Genomic DNA, 19,918 nt, shown 5'->3' on the forward strand with positions numbered 1-19,918 from the left:
TTTATTAAAAATTCAACAAACTTTTCAAAATTCTTAACATGTGAGTATTCAATGATTGACTCCAACTGTTGCAAAATACGCCTGACTTATTTTAAGCATGCAATGTTTCGTGTTTATTGGTTTTACATAAGCCAAATTAAGAACAGATACTGTTAATATGGTTTGTGCCAATTTTGTGATGATTGGACAAAGGCTGCTCGACAAATTTTAGAAAATTTCTGTAGGCCACAGGTGAAACTCAAATACTTTTGATCTATGAAGGGGCTTATAAACATAGCACTATTTTCAACATTATCATCCGAGTGCACTAACAGGATTAACACAGTCTCACTGTGGAACAATTACAATTAAAACTAAAAACAACATAACAGTGTACCAGCACATATAATACATGGTAAAAATAGGATTGAAATGAAAGACAATGATTAACTACTGCTATCAACAAAGTAAAAATGTGGACTAGCTTTGTCCTAGCATGAGGATTAGCTAAAAGATTCAAGAGCAGGAGGTAGTTTACTTGAAGATTCAAGAGCAGAAGGTATTTTGTTAACGTTTCAAGAGCAGGAGGTATTTTGCTAAAAGATTCAAGAGCAGGAGGTATTTTGTTAACGTTTCAAGAGCAGGAGGTATTTTGTTAACGTTTCAAGAGCAGGAGGTATTTTGTTAAAAGATTCAAGAGCAGGAGGTATTTTGTTAACGTTTCAAGAGCAGGAGGTATTTTGTTAACGTTTCAAGAGCAGGAGGTATTTTGTTAAAAGATTCAAGAGCAGGAGGTATTTTGTTGAAGTTCCAAGAGCAGGAGGTATTTTGCTAAAAGATTCAAGAGCAGGAGGTATTTTGTTAAAAGATTCAAGAGCAGGAGGTATTTTGCTAAAAGATTCAAGAGCAGGAGGTATTTTGTTGAAGTTCCAATAGCATGAGGTATTTTGCTAAAAGATTCAAGAGCAGGAGGTATTTTGTTAACGTTTCAAGAGCAGGAGGTATTTTGTTAACGTTTCAAGAGCAGGAGGTATTTTGTTAACGTTTCAAGAGCAGGAGGTATTTTGTTAAAAGATTCAAGAGCAGGAGGTATTTTGTTGAAGTTCCAAGAGCAGGAGGTATTTTGTTAAAAGATTCAAGAGCAGGAGGTATTTTGCTAAAAGATTCAAGAGCAGGAGGTATTTTGCTAAAAGATTCAAGAGCAGGAGGTATTTCAATAATGTTTCAAGAGAGTAAGACCAAAAAAGGATAACTTAAAGCTGTCACAGGAGAGGCAAAAACTACTTCCCTACTACCCTTAATCATAATTTTTTTACATTTGTAATATAATTTGAAAAAGGCATTTAAGTGGAACTTGCCCTGTAATGGTTTTAAAGATGTGTACCCAAAACTATTGGAATCCATAATTCAAAATCAACCCACAAGCTCACCCTAATATACCCGGAAACTTTGATGGGGAATAGTGATACGTTGGTAATATCTGTAATGTTAGCTTTCAACTCCTTTTATAATGTAAATATGGTCATCAATTTTAGTTTTATTCAAGAAATGTTTTGTTATGCAATACTAAAAAACAGAAATGACAAACATAAAAGATAAACTAACTAAAAAACAACTGGATTGTCTCTTCATCTTTCCCAATCAAGATAAACACTTTAAAGCACATTTGAATACTTTCAAACATAAAAATCACAAACAATTTAAAAACAAATGACGACTATCAGATCGTACAAAGTGATAAACCCATGATATACAGGTCTTAGACCATATTAAAAAAATAAAATTTCCTGTTTTATTCTGATTCAAGTTAAACTTAAGGAAACTTAAAAAAATAACACACTAACAAAAAAATGGTTAAAAAAACCAACACGTGTGCATACATACAAATGAAGAACAAACTTAGAAGACATTCTTTCTAAAAAAATATAATGATTCCCTGAAGTCATGGTTTAAATACTTCCATAGATACATCTTATTCCTGGGGCTATATTTCCAAAGCATCCAAAGTTAATCTTTCATCAAAAGTGACATTCTCAGTTCTCACAACTGTTGTTTTCAACTTACATTTTTTATCAACTTTGTTGAAACATGTAACAGTAATCATTTATTTGACATCTTGTTTTTGACAGTTTTTTGAAGCAATTTAGTTAAAAATTATTTGAGGATATTCCGCAGATGCTTCTTGAATACAACGCCCAGGTTCACTGAACAGATCTACTGATCATGATTGTTACATTGGTGCTCTGGGTGCCCCGCTGCCACCCTGTTGCCATGGCAGGTTCTGTACTGTGGGAATTAATCCTGGCAAGATGCCAACATTGGCCATAGGCTGACCCCTACCAAGAGGTGGCAATGGGCCAAACTGACCAAAGTTCAATGGCATGGAAGGTATCAGCTGACCATTGAACATGGTTGGTATTGGTTGAAACATTAGTGGGTTCATTTGTGGCACAAGTCCCATGTTCATCTGTGGCATAAGTCCTGGATTAGCACCAAAATTGAAGGAAGGGATAGGATTTAAGTTAGCGAACACAGGATTCATGGCTGGCTGACTAGCCGGGACAAGATGGTTAAAGTGGATGTTATCCATGCTTCCTGGAATACTTCTTTGAAGTCTTGTTGTAGACTGGGTCATCATGGGGAGTCTTGACTGGCTTGCTGACTGGGTAGAAGTCATTGGAGGAGGAGTGACCACCATTCTGATTCTTCTTGGCTGCGACACGATGTTGGCTTCAGCAATTGGCTGAAATAGGTTACTCACAATATACTTATTTTATTTTTTAGGTTAGTGTTTATTACCTGTCTATTAAACAATTAGGTGGCATTTGTTACTGCTAAATAATTAATAATTGCTAAATCACCCTCTTAAGGAAAACAATTCCATGTAAGCCTTTGGCCTTCTCCTCAATCCTTTACATGTACATTCATGTTGTAAATATTTCATATGTTAGAAAATAAATACTGTTTAAACCAATAAAGTCATTCAAAGACAAAACATGAATAGGACATTCAAAGACAAAACATGAATAGGACAAACAGCTGTGTCAGTAACCTAAATTATTAAAGTGACACTCGTATTCAAAATCAATGCATACACATGTATAACAAACATCAATTTTGACTGATAAACCTTTAACTACTTATTAAACAAGCAAATTCGTTGAATTGATATCCCCCTCCTGATTGGGCTAAGTCAAGGAATGGAAATCAATTGTTGATGAAATATATATATATATGAGTTTGAGTTTGATTGCAACTGTTTGCAATAAAAAAAATATATTGTATATAATGTAACATTTAGAATTGACCAAGAAACCTAATTTATGACTCCATGTTACCCAGTTCCAAACAAATCTAAGATTTCATCAAGGCAAACATTCTGATCAAGTTTCATGAAGATTGGTCCAGATATATGCAAAAAATATAGCCTCTAGAGTGTCCACAAGTTTTTTTTTTAAGATTTGACTCAGTGACCTCATTTTTGACCCCACATGACCTACTAGTTTCAAACTATTCCAAGAATTCATCGAGGCATTCTGATTAAGTTTCATGGAAATTAGAGCAGATGTATTGCCTCGAGTGTTTCCAAGATTTCTGTAAGATATGACCTAGTGACCTAGTTTTTGACCCATATGACCCACTTTTAAAACGCAGTCAAAATTTAACCAAAGAGAACATTCTGACCACGTTTCAACTTAATCAGACCTCTCACCACCATAAAATAGTTTTGGACAAGATTCTTGAAAGATTTGACCTAGTGACCTTATTTCTTATCACATGTGACCCAGTTTAAAACATGCCCGAGAGTCCATCAAGGAAACATTCTGATCAAGTTTCTTGAATATAAGACCATACATATTGCCTCTAATGTGTTTCAAAGATTTTTCTAAAATTTGACCTAGTGACCTAATTTTTGACCTTAAATGCCCCACTTTAACAAGCGGTCCATATTTCATCAAGGGGTACATCATGACCAAGTTTGAACATACTCTGACCAATCATTTCCATTCCGGACAAAAAATTTCAAAGATTTGACCTTGTGACCTAATTTTCGATTATATGTTACCCAGTTTTAAATAAGTCCAAGATTTCATCAAGGAAAACATTCTGATTAAGTTCTATGAATATTTGACGATGTATAATGCCTCTAGTATGTTCTAAAGATTTTTCTAAGATTTGATCTACTGACCTAGTTTTTGACCCCATGTGACCCACTTTTTAAAGTGGTCCATATTTCTTCAAGGGGTACATCATGACCAATTTTGAACATAACTTGTCTAATCATTACCATGATATGGTTCTGGACAATTTTTTTCTATGATTTTGACCTAGTGACCTTATTTTTGATCATATGTGACCTACGACCAAGACTTCATCGCGGAAAATATTCTGATTAAGTTTCATGAATATTTGACCATGAATAATGCCTCTGGTATGTTCCAAAGATTTGACCTACTGACCTAGTTTTTAACCCCATGTGACCCTCTTTTTTAAGTGGTTCATATTTCTTCAAGGGGTACATCATGACCAATTTTGAACATAACTTGTCCAATCATTACCATGATATGGTTCTGGACAAGATTTTTTCTAAGATTTGACCTAGTGACCTGATTTTCGATTAACCCAGTTTTATTTAGGACCAAGAGTTAATCAAGGAAAACATTCTGATAAAGTTTCATGAATAGGAAAACATTCTGATAAAGTTTCATGAATATTTGACCATGAATAATGCCTCTAGTATGTTCCAAAGATTTTTCTAAGATTTGACCTAGTGACCTAGTTTTTGACCCCATGTGACCCACTTTTAAAAGTGGTCGAGATATGATCAAGGGGAACATTCTGACCAAGTTTGAACATTTTCTGATCAATGCCTACCAAGATGTGGTATTGGACGGACGAACGGAATGACGGACGGACAACCCCAAAACAATATCCCCTTCTTGAAATCTTTGATTCGGCTGGGGATAATAATGCATTTATGGAAATTATTAATTACTGATAACAAGTTGTAACTGTGTATTTAATAGCTGAAAGCCCAAAAATATTAAATGATTGGTGAGTGCTAGAAGATTTACTGTGGTCTACTTTAGTCTCATAAGGTAGAAACACTGTGTTTTCTGCATCTTTGAAATAAAACTCGGTATCCTTCATAAGAACCAGTTTTCAACATTTATTCCTCATTTTTGGTATATTCAAACATTTGTAATAATTGTGGTAAACCTTATTAGGGAATAAGAGTGCATGTTTAAATTCTATTTCCTTCGGACGTGGTGCCATTGAGGAGACATGAGCATAAACACTAGACACATTGAAATGAGACTGGGAAGAACTGATTACAATCAAGTGAAAATGACTTAAACAAAACCTGTCACAGCGACAGCGCGCTCGACTATTCCGCCACTTTAAAGATAAGAATTGCAAAGATTTAGTGAACCATGCATGGTCACTGTAAAATAAGATTAAATGCAAAACCTTATCCAGACTTTCTAAGCCAAAAAAGGCCCATAATTTGCATTATATTCAAATAAGTGTTATCTAATTTGATTCAAGTAGGTTGGATAGTTGGGAATTAATATATTAAGTTTCAATGCAATACAAGATGCATTTGCTGAGATAATGACCTATAGGTGCTTACATGCAAAACCTTAACTAAGGTGTGATGCCGACGCCTTGGTGAGTAGAAGAGCTCTCCTTATTCTTTGAAAAGTCAAGCTAAAATCAAATCCCTGAACTTTATGCTAGGGGTCCAGCCTGTGTGATAACAACTCTTGGCAGGTCTAGTGCAGTGCCTTGGTGAGAATGACAGGGACACCCCCACCCCCAGATATTGGATACAAGCAGTTTATTTTTCGACATGAGAAGTTCAATTCCTACTTTTCTAGATGAAGCCAAGATGTTTCTTATGTGTCTCTGATTCTCCTCATTCTGTGCTACCTGTCTCTGCTGCATCTCAGAAACAGTTGGTCTGGTTTCTCCATTCCGGTCTGTCCTGGACTGGTTGGGTTCTTCTTCTGAAATATGAATGCAAAACTTGGATAGCAATACTTGTAGCAAAAATATGATAATTTTTTTATGCCAAGATGAATTTTGCCAAGCATTATCACATTATAGTTTGTAATAATGCAGAGATAAGACCTTCATTCTCAAGTGAAATCAGATCAGATTTTTATTGATTCAATGACAATGTGTACTGGAAAAATTCTAAGTGGTAGGAACCACTTTGCATCTAGTTTTACTTGGTAACAAAATGACTTGCATAAAATCTAGGTTTGACTTCTTTTTTCCATTTGAATGAAATTGGTCAAAATTGCAATTGAAGTGAAATTTATGCCTTAAAATTGAACTACAGTTGAAACTCATTGGCTCGATATTGTATGGCTCGATATCCTTGTTGGCTCAAACCGGATTAACAGGACCAATATTTTTTTTAATTTATGCTCATATAAAATTTGATCAGATGGAGCGATATCTTGAGGTTTGATATTTTCCACGCTCAATGTCATTTTTGCGGCCCCTAAAAGGAATTTCACACTTTGTTTTGTTTGCATGGCTAGAAGTTATTTTCACGGACTTAGATAAAAAGAATTTTACACCTTGATCTGTTTGCTTGGCTTCCTTTAGCACAATGCGGCAATCAATTAGATTTGCTTAGTTGGTATCATAATTACTATCAAATTAAAATGGTTTAACAGTTTTTAGCAAACATGCCATCACTTTAATTTCTTTCTTTAATTGGCAGGAGTTCAAATGTCAAAATTATGTGCATTTTTATAAGGCATCATTTACATAACTAGAACTCTGCGAGTCGGATGTGTCGATTGACAAATTATTTACTGTCAACACTATAGCCGTTAGTTTGGCATTTGATTCATTTATAGACAATGATGTTGCCATTTAACTTTCAAGTGTAGGTGGCATATGAAAGGGCAGTAACTCTTAACATACAGATGCAAGAGTTATGGTTCTTGTGCACTGCACTTGCCCTCAATGAAATCTATCTAGCTATAAAGTTTCAAGTGGATACCTCTTATATTCTTCAAGATATGCCTCGGACAAAAAGCATGAAAATTAACAAAGTGCAATAACTCTAAAACTAAGAAAGGAACAGTTACTGTAATTGTGCACTGCACTTGCCCTCAATGAGATCTATCCACATAAATTATGAAGTTTCAAGTTAATAACTCTTATATTCTACAAGATATGCCCCATACAAAACTTGCACTCTCACAGATTGAACGCTTTGACAACCATTTTAACAACTTTTTTTTTTTTTGTCTTGGAACGAGCCGATTTTTGCGAAAATCCATTGAAACCAGTTATAAAACCAGCTGACAAAAGGTAAAATCGCAGATTTTTATATTTAAGTTAAAAAATAAGTGTTTTTTGCATTTTTCTTAAACCGTTAGTAACGGTTTAAGCCATGAAACATTAGTTTTCGAACGGAAATATGAAAATCTACGATCTGATTTTTTGTCAGCAATCTTATATCATTGGTTTGCATATATTTACGCAAAAATTTGCTCTTTCTAAGACAAAAAATAAAAAAGTTGTTAAAATGGTAAATCTGTGAGAATGCAGGTTTAACAAAAGGCAATAACTCTAAAAATATGGAAGCAAGAGTAACAGTTCTTGTGCACTGCACTGGCACTTGACCATCTATCTTCATATGAAATTTCAAGTTGATACCACTAATAGTTTACGAGATATGCCCCGTACAAGTGAAATTGGGAAAAGGACGCCACCACCGCTGAAAAAAGTAACCCCTATATGTTGCCTAATCAGGCGACACAAAAATATTGCACTGAATGTTTCTCCAAATGGAAGAGTTTCACTTTGTGTTTTCATAGCTTTCGTTTTATTGGTTAAATAAATAATAAAAACAATCAAATGATATTTTCATAGTATTGAATGTGTCATGTTGCAAACTGTATGATAACTATGTCCAATAAATACTCTTCTCTTGCGGAGATATCGTAGCAAATAACAAATGATGTAAACAAGATATTCTTTAAGGTATCAAAGAGAAATACACATTCAGTAAGCAATCCCGCTTGGCTTGATATTCTCGAGGCTCAAAGTATTTCGGCCGGTCCCTGGAATATAAAGCCCCCCTACCAAGATTTTTCTCGTAATTCTGTGAAAGTGAATGTAAGATTTCTCTCCCCTACCTCTGTGGTTAGCAAGCGCTTCTCTAGCAACCACAATCCGTTCTTCACAGTCATTGAGTTGGTTGACCAGCTGCTCTGTAGGACTCGAGGTAGTCATTAACTGGTCAAGAAAATGCTTCCTGGAATGAGACATTAAGGATTTACTAGAGATTGCTTTTTTGACAAAGCGCTTGTCTCCCCTATTGTGTGCTCGTATCTGAGAAAAAATAAATGATGGACATAAAATTTGTAATTTTGGACTGGAGATAACCGACAGTGTAGTTTGGTTTATTCACCCGTATTAAATACTGAATATCTACTGTGACCTTGACCTTTGACCTACTGATCTCAAAATCAATAGGGGTCATCTACTAGTCATGACCAACTAGCATACCAAGTATGAAGTTCCTGGGTGCAAGCATTCTTTAGTTATTGAGCGGAAACGAAATGTGACGTACGGACTGACTGACGGACAGGGCAAAAACAATATGTCTCCCCATGAACGGGGAAGACATAATTATCTAAGTGGATAAGCACAAAAAGGGAATGTTCAATTTAAAAGGCTGGCACCTATACCACTGGACTACCTTGCTCTTACACATATCAATATATAACCACATAGATGAACATCAAAAGGCAATGCTGCACACATCATGCTCATTCTTTCAGATCTTTTTCTGTATAGTATGGAGTATGGTCTGTTTCCCCTCTAGGCTGATCTGTGGTAACAGGCATTTCACTTCCATTCTTCTACCCCTCCCCTCTCTACCCGCTCACCCAACCTCTTTTTCTAAATAGCCTGCAGTATGATTTGTTCCTCCTCCAGTGAGATCTGTGGTACCTAGTATTCAACTTCCATAATTACCCCCACCTTATCCCCTAACCCTTTTTTCTGTACAGCCTGCAGAAGGGTCTGTTTCTCCTCTAGGGAGATCAGTGGTACATCAATATCCGCTTCCAATTATCCACCACCTCCTTCTAGACACACCACCTCACCTGATAACAAAATTGTCATACATCTCCCTCTAGCAACACACCTCCTCACCTAACAACAACATTTTCCAACATCTCCCTCAAATGAACCCCCTCACTTGACAACATAATTATCCACCATCTCCCTCTAGTGACAACCCCTTCCCTTTACCTGACAACAATATTATCCACCACCTCCCTCTAGTGAAATCCCCACCCCATCACCTTACAACATCATTGTCAATTACCTCCCTCTAGTGACATCCCCTCCCCCTCACCTGACAACATAATTGTCCATCATCTCCCTCTAGTGACAGTGACACCCCCTCCCCCTCACCAGACAACATCATTGTCCATCGTCTCCCTATAGTGAAACCCCCTCCCCATCACCTAACAACATCATTGTCAATCATCTCCCTCTAGTGACACCCCCTCCCCCTCACCTGACAACATAATTGTCCATCATCTCCCTCTAGTGACAGTGACACCCCCTCCCCCTCAACAGACAACATCATTGTCCACCGTCTCCCTCTAGTGACATCCCCTACCCCTCACCTGACAACATCATTATCCACAATCTCTCTCTAGTGACAGTGACACCCCCTCCCCCTCACCTGACATGATTATCCATCATCTCCCTCTAGTGACACACCCTACCCCTCACCTTACAACATCATTGTCCACCATTTCCCTCTAGTGACACCCCCTCCCCCTCATCTGAAAACATCATTGTCTACAATCTCCCTCTAGTGACATCCCCTCCCCCTCACCTGACAACATAATTGTCCATCATCTCCCTCTAGTGACACCCCCTCCCCCTCACTGGACAACATCATTATCCACCATCTCCCTCTAGTGACATCCCCTCCCCCTCACCTAACAACATCATTTTCCAAAATCTCTCTCTAGTGACATCCTCTCCCCCTCACCTGACAACATCATCGTCCACCATCTCCCTCTAGTGACACCCCCTCCCCATCACCTAACAACATCATTATCCACCATCACCCTCTAGTGACATCCCCTCCCCCTCACCTGACAACATAATTGTCCACCATCTCCCTCTAGTGACAGTGACACACCCTCCCCCTCACCTGACAACATGATTATCCACCATCACCCTCGAGTGACATCCCCTCCCCCTCACCTGACAACATAATTGTCCACCATCTCCCTCTTGTGACACCCCCTCCCCCTCACCTGACAACATAACAGTCCACCATCTCCCTCTAGTGACACACCCTCCCCCTCACCTGACAACATAATTGTCCACCATCTCCCTCTAGTGACACACCCTCCCCCTCACCTGACAACAGAATTGTCCACCAACTCCCTCTAGTGACACCCTCCCCCTCACCTGACAACATAATTGTCCACCATCTCCCTCTAGTGACACCCTCCTTCTCACCTGACAACATAATTGTCCACCATCTCCCTCTAGTGACACCCCCTCCCCCTCACCTGACATCTTAATTATCCACCATCTCCCTCTAGTGACACACCCTCCCTCTCACCTGACAACACAATTATACACCATCTCCCTCTAGTGACAGTGACACCCCTTCCCCCTCACCTGATAATCCCAAGAGCAGTCAGCATAGTCCGTTTTTCTTGTAGAGTGTATGGAGTATGATCAATATTCAAATCAAAGATTCCTGCGGTTGCCCCATTCTCCATAGAGAACTGTGGTCTATTGTAATCCACTTGTACATTTCCTGCGGTTGCCCCATCCTCCAGAGAGAACTGTGGTCTATAGTTATCCTCTTGTACATTTCCTCTGGACGCCCTTTCATCTAGAGAGAACCCTCTAGTCGCCCCTTCCTCTGGAGAGAACTGCAGTCTATTGTTATCCACTTGTACATTTCCTCCGGTTGCGCCTTCCTCCAGAGAGACCTGCAGTCGATTGTCAAGCACTTCACCAATTCCTCCAGTTGCCCCTTCCTCTAAGCCATCATCATCCACTTCCATGGCATCACCTCTCTGTAGAAGACAGAAAATGCTATGACTGATATCATATCAATACAAGACTTCACCAATCATGGGCTCGTCATGACCAACCTCCCTACCAAGTTTGAGAACCGTAGGACCAAGTGTACTCCAGTTATCAATCAGTCAAGCTTTTTGTGCAAAGGTCACCACAAGTCTGACCTTTGACATCAAAATCAATAGGGTCATCTTCTGGTCATGACCAATCATCCTTCCAAGATTGAGGTCTTTAGGCTCAAGCCTACTCTAGTTATCAATCGGACAACCTTTGGTCTACCAGCCCACAGATAGACATGTACAAAGCAATACACCCCAACTTTTTGAAAGGGGGCATAAATAAATATCTTGAATGGTTTTTTATGTAATGGCCAAAGTTTTTGCACTAAGGATTACACAAAAACATGCAGTTATGCTATAAAAGCAGAGAATTTAAGAGAAGAAATTGATTATGTAACTGTAGATTGCTTAAAATTTCTGCTTATATAAGGCCAGTTTTGGAATGTCAAATAATTGCAACCCCATTATGCAATGTTAAATTTGAAACCTGATAACTTACAAAAAATCTCAAATATTAAACCCTTGCAAAATTAAACCAGGTTACAGTACCTGCTCTAAGGCCCCGCTGGGATCAAATGCTTCCACAAACTTCTGGACAGCCGTCATCAAGACCTTGTCCTTACAATGACATACTTCCAGAATCTCGGGCAAGCTGAAAGTAAGTTTTACACAAGTTATGGTTCTGGTCAAACTTAGCCACAATCTGCTGGACAGTGGTACTAAGGCCTCATCTTCACAGCCAATTATCTGCAGGATACGCGGCAAACAAAAGGGTCCATGATTCTGGTCAAAATGGGTGAGCCAAAAAGCCCTGCTTGGCGGTCATCAGCACTTAATGTCAAAACATCACTTATCCACACAAAAGGTGTATGAAGAGTTAAACAAAACGACACATCAGCAGACAAGAGAGACGTTGTATGTCTTTCATACATTCTGTGAGGGCAACAAGAATACAATTTCAGGTACATACAATGAAAAAGATTAGAAATATATTAAAACAGTCTCCCAGACACAATACCCCTCTTGTATTTTCTTCCACAACCAACAAGCTCAAGTTGTTTTCCCAGTGTTTGTATACTTACTCATCTAGCTTGTAGAGGGTGAGATACTGCTCTTTAAAGAAGATGCTCTGTGGGGCGACCACCTTCATCCTGCAGCATATGGATGTGAAATTAAAACATGACCTTCATTGAACTAGGGTCAAGGTCAAATAATGATCATTGAGTTGTATGTGGCACATAAACCCTAACTATTACAATATTTGAATATAGGACTGAACAGTTATCATTAACTTTATAAGCGAGGTGTTATACTCTATATTTACCATAGAAAAACCTTATAAATTAAATTAAATATGTACCAGTACCAGTACCCATACGAGATTCAAATAGCAACTTTAATTTTCAACAAAAAAGCAATTACTTCTGAAAGGAAGTTATATCTTACTCGGTCAACTCCTTGAAGAGGTTCTTATGTTTGTCACTGCAGATGATACGTTTAGCCATTGTTTTAATGCCCCATCTTTGTAGCTGTAAGAGAGGCAACAAGACGGAGTTGTTGGATTATGAATAACTTTGGTTTGTTAAAATAAATCTGTCAAATTCTGTACTAAATTTTAAAATAAATGGTAGTATTTTATTAAATTTCTTGTTTACAAATCTTTCTTTCAAAGGAAACAAAAACATAACAATAGATGCAAAATACAGGTTGTTTTTGGGAGTGGTGCTGTGAAGTAAACACACTTTGGGCCTCGATTTTCCTTTGGGGCAATACCTTTTTTATTATTCCACATGCCTAAATGCTCTCAGTTTCAAACTGCCTAAATGCTCTCAGTTTCAAACATCATTTTAAGCAGACTTTGATACAAGCAAATGTTCTACTAATTGGTTTGTTATTTTGTGTCTAAGAGAAAATTCTAATTAGAGCATAATAAACTAGAAGCGCCGCAATGCGACGAAACCAGGTTTTTGTTATGGGCAATCAGAAATTATAGCCAATCAATTTGTGTATGAGCAAGTTCAATCTGCAGCTTCATATAAGCTATATTCACACCAAGATTCATCACTATCCATCAATTCTAACTAAGTTGTTGGGCAGAAAAATATTTTTCTATTTTTAGGAACAATGACCTTGACCCATCTCCCAAGCTAGCTCTTCCATAGAGCGAAGGTCGCTACCTTCGCTCTAAGTTTCATCAATATCTATCAATGCTAACTAAAGTTATTGGGCAAAAACAATTTTTCTATTTTTAGTAACAGTGACCTTGACCCCACCCCCCTCAAAAGAAATTCCAAGCTTGCTCTTCACATACATGTAAGCTACTAGTACCTACTCACAAAATTTCGTCAATATCTATCAATCCTAACTAAAGTTATTGGGCAGAAACCATTTTTCTATTTTTAGTAACAGTGACCTTGACCTTAGCTCCACCCCCCTCAAAAGCAATTCCAAGCTAGCTCTGTACATAAGCTACCTACACACCAAGTTTTATCAATATCTATCAATGCCAACTAAAGTTATTGGGCGGACACCATTTTTAAATTTTTAGTAACAGTGACCTTGACCTTAGCCCCACCCCCCTCAAAAGCAATCCCAAGCTAGCTCTTTACATAAGCTACCCACACACCAAGTTTCATCAATATCTATCAATGCTAAACAAAGTTATTGAACAGAAACCAATGTTTGACTCCCGCCCGAGAATGACAACCTCATTCTAATAACCCGGTTTTCGTTGAAAACCTGGTTAACAAACAAGAGGACCAAGATGGCCCAAAATTGCTCTCCAGCAGTGTGTTCAGTAAGGCAAGTGTTTACAAAAAGTTTGCAAACGTTTTGTTTTGTATCCCTCTTGCAACACAGCACATACACTGCAAGCAGGGAACCAAACAGCAAATGTTCGCCGCAAACATGTTTACTGAATTGCATGGCTGATTGGACAAATGGTTCTTAAGTTATTCATTGGACAATAAACTGGACACCGCCCACCCAAACATTTACCCGTATAAAAACATGAAAAAAGGTTATTAGTTAAAAGTTACAAAGCCCAGAAACATTTCTATGAATTTTTTTTGAAATTGGTCAATGGTTTCGGAAAAAGATTTTCGAAGTTTTCCATAAAGACATATAGTGGAAAATAACACTGCTCCTTGAAAACATGTTTTTTATGAATCAACATGGGGTGAAGATATATGACGGAGAGTTAATTTTACATCTAGAGTGTTAACAAGGTTTTTCCATATTTGTGCTCTGTGACCTAGTTTTTGACCCCAGATGACCCATATTCGAACTTGAGCTAGAAATCATGGAAACAATTTTTCTGATAAATTTCCAAGGTATTCGGGCTGAAAATGTTACCTCTAGAGTGTTAACAAAATGTTTCCATATTAGGGCTCTGTGATCTAGTTTTTGACCCAAGATGACCCATATTCAAACTTTAGTTAAAAATCATTGAAACAACATTTCTGACAAATTTCCAGGATATTTGGGCTGAAAATATTACCTCTAGAGTGTTAATAGGGTATTTCCATATTTGGGCTCTGTCACCTAGTTTTTGACCCCAGATGATCCACATTCAAACTTGAGCTAGAAATCATCGAAACAACCTTTCTGGCAAATTTCCAGGATATTTGGGCTGAAAATGTTACCTCTCTAGTGTTAACAATGTTTTTCCATATTTGGGCTCTTTGACCTAGTTTTTGACCCCAGATGACCCATATTCGAACTTGAGCTAGAAATCATCGAAATAACCCTCCTGACAAATTTCCAGGATATATCGGCTGAAAATGTTACCTCTAGAGTGTTAACAAGGTTTTTCCATATTTGGGCTCTTTGACCTAGTTTTTGACCCCAGATGACCCATTTTCTTAAGGTAAGCTAAAACTTAACATGGGGTAGAGAAATATGATACAGCGTCACTTAAAGTGACTCTTATTCAAAATCAATACATACACATGTATAACATTTATGGAAAATGTCAATTACTGTTAACAAGATTGTTACCGTGTATTTAATAGCAGAACATGCAATAATATTAAATGATTGGTGAATGCTTAAAGTTTTACAGTGACCTACTTTAGTCTCATAAGGTAGAAATATCTTGTTTTAAGCACATTTCTTTCCAATTAAACTCAATATCCTTCATAAGAAACATTGTTTTCGACATTCTCTTAGGTTACCTTGGAAGTAAGAATGTCATCTTCCCATAATAAGGCAGAGATCTCTTGAGAGGCAAGATAACTCGTCATCTCCATACATATCACGTGGATCGAATGGTCCGCTGTCAGTCCCTTCCTAAAGAAAAAATACTGATAATATAGTATTAAGGGTACAATTCCTTATATTTAATCAGTATTCAAGGTATAATTCCTTATAATTATACAGTATTTAGGGCACTATTCCTTATAATTATACAATATCTAGGGCAATATTCCTAATAATTATACAATATTTAGGTCGCAATATCATATTATTAAGGCACTATTCCTTATAATTATACAATATTGAGCTCACAATTCCATATTTTTTATGCAGTATTTAGGGAACATCATATTTATGCAGTATTTAGGGAACATCATATTTATGCAGTATTTTGGGAACATCATATTTATGCAGTATTTAGGGAACATCATATTTATGCAGTATTTAGGGAACATCATATTTATGCAGTATTTAGGGAACATCATATTTATGCAGTATTTAGGGAACATCATATTTATGCAGTATTTAGGGAACATCATATTTATGCAGTATTTTGGGTGCAATTCCTAATATTTGTACAATATTTAGGGTACAATTCCTCATAAAGATACAGTTTTTAGGGTACAATTCCTCATAAAGATACAGTTTTTAGGGTACAATTCCTCATAAAGATACAGTTTTTAGGATACAATTCCTAATATTTATACAATATTTAAGGTACTCGTCTTCTAATCATTCAGTATTTAAGGTACATCTACCCCTTCTCCAAAAAAACCCCAGAAACTAGAACTCCGCGAGTCGGATGTGTCGCCTGACGAATTATTTACTGTCGACATTATAGCTGTTAGATTGGCATTTTATTCATTTATAGACAATGATGTTGCCATTTAACTTTCAAGTGTAGGTGGCATTTGATAGTTTACGAGATATGCCACGGACAAAACCTAAGCAAGAAAATTAACAAAGGGCAATAACTCTAAACATATGGCAGCAAGAGTAACGGTTCTTGCGCACTGCACTTGCCCGCAATGAGATCTATCTAGCTATGAAGTTTCAAGTTGATACCTCTTATATTCTTCAAGATATGCCCCCGACAAAACTAACAAAAAGCAATAACTCTAAAAATATGGCAGCAAGAGTTACGATTCTTGTGCACTGCACTTACCCTCAATGAGATCTATCTAGCTATGAAGTTTCAAGTTGATACCTCTTATATCCTTCAAGATATGGCCAGGACAAAACTTTAAGCATAAAAATTAACAAAGGGCAATAACTCTAAACATATAGATGCAAGAGTTACGGTTTTTGTGCACTGCACTTTCCCTCAATCAGATATACCTACGGAATAAGTTTCAGGTTGATACCCCCTATAGTTTACGAGATATGCCACGGACAAAACCTAAGCAAGAAAATTAACAAAGGGCAATAACTCTAAAAATATGGCAGCAAGAGTAACGGTTCTTGTGCACTGCACTTGTCCTAAATGAGATCTATCTAGCTATGAAGTTTCAAGTTGATACCTCTTATATTCTTCAAGATATGCCCCGGACAAAACTTTAAGCATGAAAATTACCGAAGGGCAAATACTTTAAAACTAAGAAAGCAAGAGTTACTGTTATTGTGCACTGCACTTGCCCTCCATGAGATCTATCTACATATGAAGTTTTAAGTTGATAACTCTTATATTCTACAAGATATGCCCCGGACAAAACTTTAAGCATGAAAAATAACAAAGGGCAATAACTCTAAAAATATGGAAGCAAGAGTAACAGTTCATGTGCACTGCACTTGCCCTCAATTAGATCTATCTACATATGAAATTTCAAGTTGATACCACTAATAGTTTAGGAGATATACCCCGGACAAGCGAAAATGGGACGCGGACGTCGCCGCCGCCACCGCCGCCGCCGCCGCCGCCACCGCCACCGCCGCCGCCGCCGCCGCCACCGCCACCGCCGCCGACAAAAGTAACCCCTATATGTCGTCTTTTCAGGCGACACAACAAGAGCTGTCACAGTAGGTGACTTTTGCCCCCGAATGTGACATTGACCTATGAACAAGGTCAGTACATGAAAAATTAATGATCAAACAAATACATATGGCAAGTTATTTTAAATTGCCTCTGAACATAAAAAATACCACCCATACTTGACAACCTACATTCTTATGTCCTTATATTCAGCATTCCATTGTGAATAAGCACTAAGTGTATCTTTCACCTTAGAGGTAGGGACACGGGTCTTGCACGTGACACGTCGTCTTGGTATGTCGAACACATGTGGCAAGTTATTTTAAAATCTGTCCATACAAGAAAAACTTACTGCCCGGACACAACAACTAATACTCTGTGTCCTTATATGCAGCACTACATTGTGAATAAACACCTAAGTGTGACCTTGACATTAGAGGTAAGGACACGGGTCTTGCACGCCACACGTGGCCTTGGTATGTCGTACACATGTGGCAAGTTATTTTAAATTCTGTCCTTACAAATGAAAGTTGCAGCCCGGACACGACAACCTATACTCTATGTCCTTATATGCAGCATTCTATTGTGAATAAACACCTAAGTGTGACCTTGACCTTAGAGGTAGGGACACGGGTCTTGCACGTGACACGTTGTCTTGGTATGTTGAACCCATGTGGCAAGTTATTTTATAATCTGTCCATACAAGAGAAAGTTACAGCCCGGACACGACAACCTATACTCTATGTCCTTATATGCAGCATTCCATTGTGAATAAACACTAAGTGTGACCTTGACCTAAGAGGTAGGGACACGGGTCTTGCACACGACACGTCGTCTTGGTATGCCGAACACATGTGGCAAGTTATTTTAAAATATGTCCATACAAGGGAAAGTTACAGCCCGGACACAACAACCTATACTCTATGTCCTTATATGCAGCATTCCATTGTGAATAAACACTAAGTGTGACCTTAACCTTAGAGGTAGGGACACGGGTCTTGCACGCGACACGTTGTCTTGGTATGCCGAACACATGTGGCAAGTTATTTTAAAATTTGTCCATACAAGGGAAAGTTACAGCCTGGACATGAGTTATTGAGCCGGACGCACGCACGGACGGACGGACGTTGTGATTTTAATATGCCCACCTTTGGGGGGCATAAAAATCCACGTTTAATGCAGATTAAATGTGCTTTAACACAGAAAAAAATTTGCTTTAAACGCAGGAAAAATGCGCATAAGCGCATTAATGCGCTTTTAGTCGAAAATAAATAGGCTTCAAGTTTAGAATAAATGCGCTTCACTCAGAAAAAAAATGCACTTTTTTAGTTTTTAATTCACTCATTAAGAAAAATATGCTCAAAATATGTAGCCAATACCACTGTGTTTAATGCAGCTTAAATTGGCATTCAAGACACTTTTTTGAGAAGACTGTGATTTGGTTGCTTTTCTTTTGGGTGCTCCACTGCTGAATAGAGCATGATTTGTTGTTAAATATATCTTTATATGATGGTAAAACGTTCAAATAGTAATATAATTTAGCAAAGTTCATCATCAATCCTTTTCAAGAAGGAAAGTAACAATGAAATGAAGACCGAGTCTGGAGTCTGAACTCAACCTTGAGACTGTACCTAATTACTGCTCTCGATGCTTTGAAATTAATCTCTCAGATTAACTGTCTCTGAACTCCAATGCTCTTTTCATTGGTAAGAACTCTGCAGTTAAATCCATTTGCTAATTTTTTATTTATTTTTATAGCTCAGAACTTGTAAGTGCAACAATGTTATCACAGACGCTACATACAATTTGTGAATTTTCTGTGAAAAGCATTCAAGACTTTATTATTCATCATATTATTTTCCTTTTCAGTATATAAGCATAATGGTCTGTTATATACCCTCTGATGCAAAATGGGGGTTCCCTTTCAACAGGTGTGGATTTTGACATATTCCCAAACTGCTGTGTCTGCCTAACAAGTTTAACCTCGTGGTTTGCCACCTCCGGCAACCTCGGTGTGTCATAGTAGTTCCGGCCAAACACATACTTGTAGTCTGGTGCCTGGAAATACATAAATTAATACCATGTTAAAAGAATTACAGAATAATTTCAGAATTTTTCACCAATCCTCATGTCCGCAAAACCAAACATAACAAGATTGGAGCAAATGCCAATAACAGTCTGTTGTATTGTTGCTTTTCAAGTTAAACAAGGGGAGTAACTAAACAATAATTAAAGTATGTAGCATGCTTGACGCATGTATTTTGTCTCTGGCAACATGTTTGCCAATATCTTGAACAGCTTTTCAGTTATGGCCAAGGTAGAAGTTTTTTTCACAAAGGTACTACCTCAAATGTCTTCAAGGATATAACAATACCAACAAGAGCCATCGTAAGACAGCGCGCTTGACTACGGCGCTTTGACTTAGAATACAATAACGATGTAATAATACCAAGTTTGGTCTCTTTATGTCAAACCTAACTAAAATTATTCGATACATAAGGTGACGTTGATGCTGCCCTCTCACCAACCCGCCCAAACAATGATGCAAGTCATTCAAATAACTTGATTTCCCATTATGAAAATGTGGTTAAGAATATACAAATATGCCTTT

The 19,918-nt window shown here is 37.7% G+C and overlaps 1 protein-coding gene across 3 annotated transcripts in view; it reads right to left on the minus strand.

Moving 5' to 3' along the window:
• The window catches only part of LOC128224159 (uncharacterized), a 70,403-nt gene continuing 50,485 nt past the window's right edge, over positions 1–19,918 (minus strand). For 2 of the 3 annotated variants that reach the window (XM_052933879.1, XM_052933878.1), the window contains exons 17-25: positions 19,205–19,365; positions 15,317–15,431; positions 12,588–12,670; positions 12,224–12,292; positions 11,691–11,793; positions 10,672–11,078; positions 8,148–8,266; positions 5,854–5,990; positions 1–2,722 (exon numbers count right to left, since the gene is read on the minus strand). In XM_052933879.1, the coding sequence (XP_052789839.1) occupies positions 2,210–2,722; positions 5,854–5,990; positions 8,148–8,266; positions 10,672–11,078; positions 11,691–11,793; positions 12,224–12,292; positions 12,588–12,670; positions 15,317–15,431; positions 19,205–19,365 (1,707 nt within the window). In that variant the 3' untranslated portion in view covers positions 1–2,209. The remainder of the gene's footprint in view (positions 2,723–5,853; positions 5,991–8,147; positions 8,267–10,671; positions 11,079–11,690; positions 11,794–12,223; positions 12,293–12,587; positions 12,671–15,316; positions 15,432–19,204; positions 19,366–19,918) is intronic. The other variant, XM_052933880.1, reaches the window with a different exon arrangement.

This window comes from Mya arenaria, chromosome 17, assembly GCF_026914265.1.
Source record: "Mya arenaria isolate MELC-2E11 chromosome 17, ASM2691426v1".
In the NCBI taxonomy this organism is placed as follows: Eukaryota; Metazoa; Mollusca; class Bivalvia; order Myida; family Myidae; genus Mya; species Mya arenaria.